General features: G+C 32.3%; 2 protein-coding genes across 2 annotated transcripts; both read right to left on the bottom strand.

Annotated features, from left to right (window-relative positions):
- Window positions 1-2,050: 2,050 nt before the first annotated feature.
- LOC133703624 (cysteine-rich receptor-like protein kinase 10) lies at window positions 2,051-4,004 on the bottom strand. Its single transcript, XM_062128244.1, has 6 exons — window positions 3,846-4,004; window positions 3,546-3,665; window positions 3,227-3,437; window positions 2,853-3,090; window positions 2,432-2,582; window positions 2,051-2,347 (listed from the first exon to the last, which is right to left on the bottom strand). The coding sequence occupies exons 1-6, from the start codon at window positions 4,002-4,004 to the stop codon at window positions 2,051-2,053; spliced, it is 1,176 nt and encodes a 391-aa protein (XP_061984228.1).
- Window positions 4,005-7,479: 3,475 nt separating this feature from the next.
- LOC133703623 (cysteine-rich receptor-like protein kinase 10) lies at window positions 7,480-11,428 on the bottom strand. Its single transcript, XM_062128243.1, has 7 exons — window positions 10,584-11,428; window positions 10,429-10,494; window positions 10,153-10,372; window positions 9,820-10,030; window positions 9,157-9,394; window positions 8,204-8,354; window positions 7,480-8,097 (listed from the first exon to the last, which is right to left on the bottom strand). The coding sequence occupies exons 1-7, from the start codon at window positions 11,426-11,428 to the stop codon at window positions 7,798-7,800; spliced, it is 2,031 nt and encodes a 676-aa protein (XP_061984227.1). The 3' UTR covers window positions 7,480-7,797.
- Between the last annotated feature and the right edge of the window lie 587 nt (window positions 11,429-12,015).

The raw sequence follows: 12,015 nt of genomic DNA, 5'->3' as shown, positions 1-12,015 counted from the left end.
ACGGGTTAACCTGAGCTGACTTAGCTTTTTTTGTGTCATTTTCTTAATTAAAATTCTTACAAATTTTATTGTTCAACATTAAGTCTGATTGGGGTAATTAATAATTGAGTTTCATAATTTCTTTTGATTTTCTCTCTATGTGGTTATCTTAGTTTTAAGATCAAAGTCGTGGATTTGACAGGTTAATGTGTTAAATCAAGTCATTTTTTTATAAGTTTATTTTGGTATGATGACTCAGATCATGAGTTTGGCGAATTGATTTTGGTTATTTTTATTTTTTAATTTTATTATTCAATATTGAGCTGATTGGGGATTAAAAATCATAATTTGTTTCAATTTGCTTTCCATATAGTTATTTTGTTTTTATGAATCAGGTCGCGAGTTTGATATGTTAACTTATGTCACTTTTTTAGATCTCTTTTTACTTATTTTTTTTAATTTTATTATTCAAGATTGAGTTGATTGAGAATTATATTTTTATAGTTTATTTTGATTTTTTTTCAACATGGTTATTATAGTCTCATAATCTGAGTTGTAGATTTGACATCATAACTCGAGTTGATATAAGTCAATCAATTATGTTGCTATTTTAATAGTAAAAAAGATATCGTTTTTGAATTGTTTTTAGATAAACTATGTTTTTATGGCTTATATGAGTTGTTTTTATATCTACACAATCAAATTAATTATATCAAGGTAACTATAATATGATTTAATTTTTTTTTATTAAAAATACATTAATAATGTCTTAATATTATTTTAATTTTGAAGAAAAATTTGACAAGCACCGTACCATAGCCCAGGTACATTATCAAGTTCAAGCTAAACCAGTGGGAGGAACGTGCAACGCTCAGATGACATAAGTTTGTAGTGCAATAGAAGGTCAAAGGCTGTTCAATTAACGAAAATCTTAACAATCCAAAAACTAGATTTAGAGGCCCATAGGTTGGGGGTGATCTTGAAGTCGTCAGGGGTAGCCTTGTCGTGATTAATACGCATAGGTTGGGGGTGATCATGAAGTCGTCAGAGGTAGCCTTGTCGTGATTAATACGCTATCACAGAGAATAATATTATTTTAAGAGTGTTTAATGATTGATTTTAGGGGCTGGATTAATTGGATTCTCGCCGGAGGATCTCTTTTGGACCCCAATTCTGCACCAATAATGTATTGTTTTTGGTTTAAATTTTATATTTAAAGAAAGCTCATTGTCGCTGGTTTCTAACTCCATAAACGGCATATTAATTCAATATTTGTAGAGGGAGTTATAATTAAAACATTGAAGAGCGTGCAGGCTGCCTTGCAGCAGCCTGAAGGGACAATTTTGGGGTTGATTTTATTATATAGCATGAACTAGTATATGAATTATATATGGATGAAAAACTAGATGATGAGAAGCTAGATTCTAAAACAAAAACTGGCATAAGATTTCAAGTTTTCTAGAGATGGTTTTGACTAATTAGCTAGAATGTGCGCAATTCGTTGATTGTTATGATTAAATATAGAATAATACCTTATGAGCTATTATATCTTAATGAATCTATTTATGTTAAATTTATGCTTTACCTGGTAGTTCGTGTAGAGCTTTATTTATTAAGCTGTGATTAGTTTAACTTCTCCACAAATGAGATTAGTAATCGTAGAGATTTTATGGTAAGTGATTAGTACAAGAATTGTTTGAGCAATAGGTGCATAATCACATGATAATAACATTGAACTTTAACTTAAAAATATTACATATCAATATTTTTAGGCTTTGGCGTTTATCGGAGTCGGCCAAAGCCTAAAAGCCAAGGCCTTCATTTAACAAAAAAATTCTAAAAGTAAATGAAAATTATACTCATTTAAGATTGCTTAAGAGTTCACTTGTTAAATATACATAAGAAACAATAAAACAAATACTTCTTAAATATTTTAAAAGATTTATTTATAATTGTATACAATTCTCCATTCAACTTAAACCGGCTCTGCCCCTATTTATCACCAAGAAAAAAAATATGGAAATAACCCAGCCCCATAATGTACACTGAACGACCACAGTGATCAACTTCATCAACGGGGCGAAATACTTGAAATTGTTAAGGCATTGACAGAACAATTGCCAGCATTAGCCTCGTAGTCTGCGAATCTTCCCACAGAAAATGCTGGCCGATCAGGTTGGATAAGAATTGAACTTTCTCTTTTCAGCATTAAAACTACCGAGGACATGGTAGGCCTCTCACAAGGATCTTCTTGAACGCACAACAAACCGACATGCATGTATCGCGAAAATTCATCCGAACAGCATGAATCAGCCATCAGTGGATCTATCAACTCTAATTCTTTTCCTTCGTTCCATAATTGCCATGCCTGATCTATCATTTAGAGGTGTAATAAATTAAACAGAGTGTCAGAATATGTGATTTAGGTGTCTTTTATGACTGATAGACTCACATAAGCTAGGAGGCTCGGAGCACGTTTCGATTTGTTGAATTCAGAATTCCTTTTTCCAGTTATGATCTCAAGCAGAAGAACTCCAAAACTAAAAACATCAGACTTGGTGGAGTATAATCCTTCCATTGCATACTCTGGTGCCATGTATCCACTATTCCACAAGAGAGAAAAAAATGTTCAGAAAGGATGAGTGATACTTGAAAAAATTAAGCATAAATATCAAGCAAACCCCATATGTTCCCAGCAGCTATTCTGGACCCTGTCACTATACTTCTTGACATTATTGTCTACGAAAAGTATGGCAGAGGTACAAATTAATTGAAGTCCTTGTAAGGAAATATTAATAATTGAACTGGTTGTAATAATTTTGGAATTTAAAATACATTTGAGTAAAGACTTTCGCAAGTTAGACTGCACTTACTATGTTCCAACTATCCTAGCAGTATTGGCTTCGCCTTCGCTGCCTGCAAACATCCTTGCCATTCCAAAGTCTGAGATTTTTGGGTTCATATCCTTGTCCAACAACACATTGCTAGCTTTCAGGTCTCGATGAATAATTCTATGCCTAGAATCCTCATGGAGATAAAGAGTGCCCTTTGCAATTCCATTTACGATACCAATTCGTGTTCGCCAATTGAGCCGTGCACGTTCCTTTCTATCTACAAGCAAATCAACATCCGTGTAAATGAATTTCTAACATAATATTCAGTAGTTGAAAAGAATTGAAAACTTTTATCTATAGATCCATGAGAGGAATTTGTATAAAAAAGAGTGAAAGTCATTAAAGAAACTAACCAAAGAGGAAAACATCTAGGCTTCTGTTAGGCATGAATTCATAGACCAGAAGCTTTTCATCTCCATCAACACAAAGGCCGAGAAGCTTGACAAGATTTTTGTGCTGAAGTTTCATGATTAGCATAACTTCATTGGTAAACTCATCTGTGCCTTGCTCAGAGCAAGCTGAAAGTCTCTTCACTGCAACTTCTTTTCCATCACTCAGTTTTCCCTTCAAGAATGCAAATGAAGAAATTTTTAAAACCTATTTTTATATCTTCTCTATACTACGTAATTTACACTTTTGAGCTTGGAAATCTAGAAGATGAATTTCATCTACCTTATAAACTGGGCCAAAACCACCTCGTCCAAGCAAATTTGAGTCAGAGAAGTTACCAGTAGCTGCATATATAGATGCCAAATCCATAAATGCAGATTCCCCATCATTAAGGTCATCTCTCTGAAAATTTTGGAGATGGAAATCATTGTTGTTTGGGTGACCGATCCCATGACAATTTCTATCTAGTCTTGTATTTTGTTTTTTCCCTGTATAACAACATTTATGATGTCAACTTTGATTCGAGTAGCGCAATTGACATAGCTCTTCCCATACAACTGCTTCCTTATCTCCTGGACAAACCTGCATGATATCTTGTGATGCTGCCGTTATGCAAGTACTGCAGCTATCGAGTGTTATATAGTTGATGCACATATATTGAGCATAGATTCTGTCAAGGTCATTTCCAGTAGAGGTATTGTAAAGTTTTGAAACTGATGCATTTGAACGAACGGAGGACATGAGGATCTGGAGATTGTTTTCGAATGTACTATTGGCTGAATAATTAGAATTGTTTGAGCAAACACTGTAAGGAGGATCGGCATGAGCAAGATCAAGAAGGTTGCTAATGAAAAAACAAAGCCAAAGAAATTGAATTGTTTTTTCAAAACTGGGAAAACTATAAGCCATTTCCTGTCTATTGAGTGCTTAGATGCTAGAGATCATGGGTCATCTCCTGTTTGAAGTTGAGATCATGTATATACGAAGCATACAAATGACGGGGTCTTCATCACCTCGGTTAACGAGCAATTTCTTGGAAAATTACGCTTAAAATACAGAAAGTAGCTAAAAAAAATAATATAAAATTCATGAAAGATTCACCTTGCATGTAAAAATGTCAAATGTGATAATTGTGAGACATTAAAATGAAAGGGGTTAGGGTTGTAGTGACTGTTTAGGAATACGGTAGTTATCAAATTAATTTTTAAAATTTTTTAAATATTTTTAATATGCTAATATTAAAAATTAAAAAAAATTAATATATTTTCATGTAAAAAGTAATTATACACAGTTTCAAACACACACCCGACCCTCCTTGTCATCCAAATACTATTCTCTAAAAGAGAAAAAGTTCATTTTCTAAAAGGGCGTGGAATCCTAATTCACAACATATTTTTCCTTTTTTGCAAGGATTTGTATGCAAAAGAAAGGACTTGAAGTGGTCAACAAAACTATATTGGATAATTAATTCTGAATTTTGATAGGGACTTATTAGTAGGGTGTAGTTTCCAGGAAGGTCCTATGTGATATACTAATGTTAGCTTAGAATATTACCCGAATTTAATGTTATTTAACCTTAACTATCACTTGTAGGCTGTAACCACTGTGCTACCAAGACAGGTAACAATATACTAAAACTACAATAATTTTTTTAAGAGGTCAAAACTTGAATTTTTGATTTATATATATATAATCCTAAAAAAATTAATTTTTTTTACAGAGATTCAGGACCCCATTTGCCCCCTGGTCCCAGCCCCTAGATACAAATTTATAGATAAGTCAACTTAATGATTTTTTTGGTGGTTGAATATTGATTGTGGATTTGACTAAAAGGGTCTGTTTTGTTCAAGTTTTCTTGTTTATTATGTGACCCGCGTGTGGATTAATTTTTTTATATATATAAAATATTAAAAAACACTAAAATTTAAAAGTGTTAGGCTTTTTTAAAGCTATACCCAAGAATCTTCGGTTTGACTATAATGTCTGACATAAAAGTGATATTTATAATATTTATAATAGTATTAAACTTGCACGATCCAAGTTTAAATGGGTCTAACTGCAATACCAGACCTAATAGTCTTGGATATGGATCTGACTTCAAGGTCGTGTCATAAAAGTGTGATAATTAAATAGATTAATAAAAAAAATAAAAAAAAACTAACATGAAGGAAAAAACTAATGAAGAAAAAAAATTTGAATTAACTGGGTTAACTCGTCAAACTTGAGATCCGTGCCATAAAAATCTGATAACTAAATAGAAAAAAATTAATATCAACAAACTAAATAAAAATATTAATTAAAAAGAAACAAAAGAAAGCATTAGTCTTTTCACCTTGGACTGCATTGTGCAGTCCACAGTGAAAGGCATAAAAATAAAAAAAAAAGCAAAAAAATAAAAATAAAGGCATCAGCCTTTTCACCGTGGACTGCATACAATATTAAAAGATGAAATCAAAAGAACAAAAATAATGAGGAAAAAGAAAAACAATCTGACTCAACTGGGTTAACCCATCAAATCAGGTTAACTCGTCAAAGCTGGGATTCATGACATGAAAGTGTGATAGCTAAATAGAAAAAGATTTAAATAAAAACAGGAAAAAAACAAAAAAAATTAGAAAAAAGAACAGCTCAGCGTTTCACTGTGGAATGCATTGTGCAGTGCATAGTGAAAACACCGAGCAGTTTTAGTATATGTTATAATAATAATAATAATAATAATAATAATAATAATAATTATTATTATTATAACATATATAAGTAAATAAAAATATTAATTAAAAAGGACAAAGCAAAGAGAAAAAAAACTTATAGGAAGAAAAAAACTAATGAAGAAAAAAAAAATCTGAATTCACTAAGTTAACCTATCAAACCTGAGATCCATGTCGTGAAAGTCTGAGAATTAAATAAAAAAAATTTAATATTAAGAAACTAAATTAAAAAACAAAAAAAAACAAAAAAAACTAAAGGTATAAGCTTTTTCATTGCGGACTGCACTGTGCAGTCCACGGTAAAATGCTTAAAAAGAAAAAGAAAAGAAAAAACAAAGACATACGTCATGGGTTATTTTTTTTTCCTTGCATAAAAAACATAAAAAAATGCTAAGATCTAAGAGTGTTAGGTCTTTCAGCAAAAATATACCCAAGAGCCTTTGGTCTAGCTGCAACGCTTGACCCAAGAGTAATATTTATATTAATATTAAACTTAGATGACTCAAGTTTAAGTGGGTCTGATTGTAACACTGGACCCAAGAGCCTTGGATGTGGGTCTGGCTGCAAGGTCGTGTCATAAAAGTATGATAATTAAATAGATTAATTAAAAAAAAAACAAAGAAAAAAAACCAACATGAAGAAAAAAACTAAAGAAGAAAAAGAAAAAAAATCTGAATTAACTGGGTTAACTCTTCAAATCAGGTTAACTCATCAAATCTGAGATTCCTGTCATGAAAGTTCGATAACTAAATAGCAAACAAAATTGACGGGTTAACCCATAATTAACGGGGTTAACCTGTTAAGTCCGGGATATGTGTTATAAAAGTCTGATAATTAAATAAAAAGAAATTTAACATTAACAAACTAAACTAAACAAAAAAATTAATTAAAAAGAAAAAAAGCAAAAAAAAAATATTACGGGTTAACTCGTCAAACTAAGTTAACCCGTTAAACTTGGGATCCTTGTGATGAAAGTCTAATAACTAAATAAAAAAAATTAACATTAACAAACTAAATTAAATAAAAAAATTCATTGAAAGAAAAAATATAAGGAAAAAAAAAAAATATCCATGAAGGCATAAAAAAAGGAAAAAGAACGGAAAAAAGAGCAGTATATGTTATAATTAGAATATAATATAATATAATAATAATAATAATAATAATAATAATAATAATAATTATAATATATAAGTGTAATGAAAATAAAAGGCGTGGAAAAAACTACAATACTTCTCCACGTTTTTTAAAATATTACTTAATATGTCCAACTGACAACCGGTTCAAGAGGGGCTGGTCTTTGTAACCAGAGCAGACTAAAATCCAATATGTTAGCCGGAAAATAAATCTTCTTGTATTTTTTCAATTTTAAAAGCGAATTTAATGTTATTCTCTTTCTTATTTAAAAGCATTCATGTAAATTATATATTTTTAGGATATAGTAATAAATTGCGTATACACAATTACACTTACAATAAATACTCTTCAATATAATCATTTAGATCCTCGTCTTTGGCACGGTGGATCTACTGAGTAATAATAATTAAAAGCTTTCCTTTATACATGATTTATTACTATACTTATCCAAGACCTTGTTTCCATACTTTACACACACAGTAGTATGTAAGCTGTGTGTGTTCACGTTACAAATAAGAATAAAGTCAGAATTCTACTGAAACATCTTGTCCTATTCTGCTCTCTTAAAAAACACATCTCTTCTTCTGCCTCAAACTTTTCTTTATTGAGCATGTTTTGATTTGGAATGAAGTGAGGTCGGTCGGGATTGAAATGGCGTGGACGAACATCAGAAAGTGAGCTACTACACTTTTTCATCCGCGTGGACCAACATCAGAAAGTGTCATTTCATTGACAGAGAAATTGCTAGCAGTTGCCTCCAGGTTGTCCATGAATCTTCCCACAAAAGCCGGCCGCTCAGGTTGGGGAAGAAATGAATTTTGGCTTTTGAGCATTAAGACAACAGATGACATGGTAGGTCTGTCGCTAGCATCTTCTTGAACACATAATAAACCAATGTGCATGTAACGTGAGAATTCGTCTGCATTGCATGAATCAGACAGCCTTGGATCAATCAACTCTGCTTTATTTCCTTCGTTCCATAATTGCCAAGCCTGCTTTGACATTAAGAAAGTAAAAAAAAACATTGTTGTCCCGTCACTCAATAACAGCGGGGCCAGTTTAAGTTAGTTTTTGTTGTATTTAAGGTAATGAACTTACATATGCAAGGAGGCTAGGAGCACATTTTGATTGGTGGGATACAGCTTTCTTTCTCCCGCTTATGATCTCAAACAAGAGAACACCAAAACTAAAAACATCAGATTTGGTTGAATATAATCCCTCCATTGCATATTCTGGTGCCATGTATCCACTGTTCATAGAAGGGAAAAATAAATGTTCAGGACATTAAGAACTAATCATTTGTTAAAATGTTTAGAAGAAAACTCTTGTCAAAAAGTCAATTCTTGGTGTTCAAATATATATGGGGACGCGACATTCTAAGGCTGGAAATGCTGAAGCTAGTAATATGAAATCGAATTTGTCCCTCTCATATTTTGAATACCATGATTTATCACACTACCGCATTGAAATGATTAATGTGAAATCAAAGATTTGTGGGTTAATCACTTATCTAATTTTGTTTGTGATTGGGTCAAAATACACCGGCTACTCCAACCCCAAAGTAAATGCACCAGCTCACTTCTATTTTCTCCCTATATACATTATATTTATCTATGTGTTTTCTAACTTAAATTTCAAATGGTCTTTGCTCTGAGAAGGGATTTTCCTTGATGGAAATCATGAATCAAACCCAAGCTAAAAAAATAAAAATAAAAACAAGCCCATTAAAACAACCAAAGAAAACTTAAACTCAATCGAAGAGTTTTTTTTATTTAACCATTATCAGTTTGCAACTAACAACTTATATCTCAATTAAAATTCTCAAATGAATCACCATAGGATTCATTATTCTCCGTTATAGTGATGATTAATTTTATATATAGTGAAGGAGATGGTTTAAATTTTTTGAAACTCAATCCTTAAGGGACCACTTAAGAATATTTTTAAGACTAGTTTAAAGTTTTTCATTGTATAGTTACGAGACTAGTTTGAAGTTTCTCATATTTTTAGGCAATTATGAGAAAAAGATTCCAAAGTGAAAGAGCACTTACTATGTTCCTACTATTCGAGCAGTATTGGCTTCGTCTTCATTGCTTGAAAAAATCCTTGCCATTCCAAAGTCAGAAATCTTCGGATTCATCTCATTGTCTAACAATACATTAGAAGCTTTTAGGTCTCGATGAATGATTCTAAGCCTAGAATCCTCGTGAAGATAAAGCATTCCCTTTGCAATTCCATTTATAATATCAGTTCTACTGCTCCAATCAAGTTCTGCTCGTTTCGTAGGATCTATCATCAAATCAAAAGCAAAATAAAATGATATTTAGAATACATTTGTCCTTATTTATAAAAATTAACTTATCATTTCAAATCATGAATCAAAAATTATTTTTTATATAATTAAGTTATAATAGAAATGAGTTAAAATGACTTCTGTTTAAATCAAAATTTTGACTTAATTTTCTAATAAATTTTTCAGAGAAAAATTATTCCAAAAAAAAATATATTTATGACTTTTCTATAAATAAAAATTTTAAAAATAATTTAAATTAATTTGTAAAAGCTAATATTAATACTTGAACATTAGCAATCAAACAGAACCCTAATCTTCAATATTTAAATAAAAATTAGCTAAGCAATAACTTTTAAATATTTGCCAACAAAGATTCAAATTTAAAACATTAATAAAACCTTAAAGGAAATATACAACTAACCAAAAAGAATAACATCAAGGCTGCTGTTAGGCATGAATTCATAGACGAGGAGCTTCTCCTCTCCTTCAACACAAAAACCAAGCAGCCTGACAAGATTTTTGTGCTGAAGTTTCATTATTAATAGAACTTCAGTTTTGAATTCTTTTACGCCCTGCTCCGAACTTCTTGAAAGTCTCTTCACTGCAACTTCGCTTCCATCGCTTAGTATCCCCTTAAAAATCATAGAACACACGAGGTCATTTTTTCAATGTTGTATTTAAGTAAGCAATTTTTAATTTAACAGTCTAAAATCCTTTGAAGACACATAAAGAATAATGCTGAAGTATTGCTAACCTTGTAAACAGGGCCAAATCCTCCCTGTCCAAGCTTGTTTGAAACAGAGAAGTTATCTGTCGCAGCTCTTATAACAGTCAGGTCCATCATCCATGGTAATTCCTTAGAACTCACCTTATTATCTTCTACGAATGTCGATCCTCTAGATTTTATCAGTTCCTGTAAGAAAGCAAGGTGGCCTTTTTCCTCATCTGCAAATGACAGAACAGTTCTTTGTAATCTGCAAGTCAGAATTTGCCAATTTTTGTGGCGAGCCAATCAGTTAAATGGATTAACCTGTTTCTTTTCTTCTTATTCGCCGAAAGTAGATGATACACGATGCAGTGAGAAACGCAAGAACAACTGTTGTTATACAAGTACCAAGCACAACCAACAAAATCGTCCATGTCCTCCCTATAGAAATAAATAAATAAATAAAATAACACTTGGACTATCTTTGATTGGTTAAGCAAATTTTGTATGATTTGTTTGTAATATATTGAAAATATATATACTTACACTTTCGTGTTCCCGGTTCGGCTACGCCGTCATGGAATGCGTATAGCTCATACCTAAAATAGCAACTCCGGCTAAGAAGCCGTGCCCCTCGACTGATATAGCAGCAAGTTGAAATATTTTGTATGGCAACCTGAAGGCAAGTGTTACAATCGTGGGATGACAAATCTGTAGTGCACTGCCCCAGAGCATAAAGGGTTTCTCTATCCGATAAGGCTAATTTTCGCGTAGCATACATATTCTGCGCAGGATCAAAAGCAGCCTTCTTGGTAAGGTTACTGAAATTTTCGTTCACTGCTGATACAAAGTACTGTTCCGGATTTTCAATCGTCTTTCTATTAGATAAAGGAATGTTTCCTGAGAAATCAAGCAGGCCTAAAAAATTTTGATTCGAGAAGCGCAACTGGCACAGCTCCTCCCATACAGCTGCATCTCTATTGTTTGGACAGAGTTGCATGATATCTTGTGATGCTGCATCAATGCAGGCACTGCACTTTTCGTTTGTTATGTAGTTGTAGCACATATATTGAGCATAGACTCTATCAGGGTCATTTCCAGCATAGGCATGATATTGATTCGACACAGAAGCATTTGAGGCAAGATAAGACATGAGGGACTTGAGATTGTTTTGAAATGGACTATTAGCTACGTAAGGAGATGTATTTGAGCAAAACCTGTAGGGTGGATCAGCATGAGCAAGATTAAGAAGGTTGGCAATGGAAAAGTACAACAACAAAAGCAATTGAATGGTGTTCGCATCACTGAGAAAATTATGACCCATACTTTGCCTTTTGATTTCTTACTGGAAATGCACCATGTCCTGGAACTGTTCTGACTTCGTACACCTATCTTAAAACTCATCTATAGAGAAAAACAATCAATTATGGAATCACATTAGTGCAGTTGAAGGGCATTTTCTAGTAAGAACTCGGTCAACAAAACTGTGACACTGTAATTTGATATAGAAATTGTTGCTATGCTGCGAAAGGGTGTTGTAGTTTCCTGGAAGATCTTGTATTAAAAAATGCATGCCTGAGCATTGACCATGAATAAATTAGTAGACAAACGAAAACTATTAAATATGTTTTTGCTTTAATCCTGTTGAGTATGGATTTAAATACTATTTGCTAAGTTCAAATACATGGGGTATGGCTTATACTGCTAAATTCTAATATAAATACACGGGGCCTTCTCCGGATACTGTTGAGTGTGGTACTATTGCTTCTATATATAATGTAGTATTCCATTTTGTCCCATTGCGTGCATGCACTGTAACATTTCAGCATGCGAGGTCATGTAAAATTTCAGAATTGGATGCACTGAGAATAAGGTTGAAATTTTCTATAAATTGATAGAGATTTTTTTTTA

Source organism: Populus nigra, chromosome 9 (genome assembly GCF_951802175.1).
Source record: "Populus nigra chromosome 9, ddPopNigr1.1, whole genome shotgun sequence".
NCBI classification, from domain to species: domain Eukaryota; kingdom Viridiplantae; phylum Streptophyta; class Magnoliopsida; order Malpighiales; family Salicaceae; genus Populus; species Populus nigra.
Note: the sequence above shows the minus strand (reverse complement) of the source record. Positions and strands in the feature narration are given on the sequence as shown.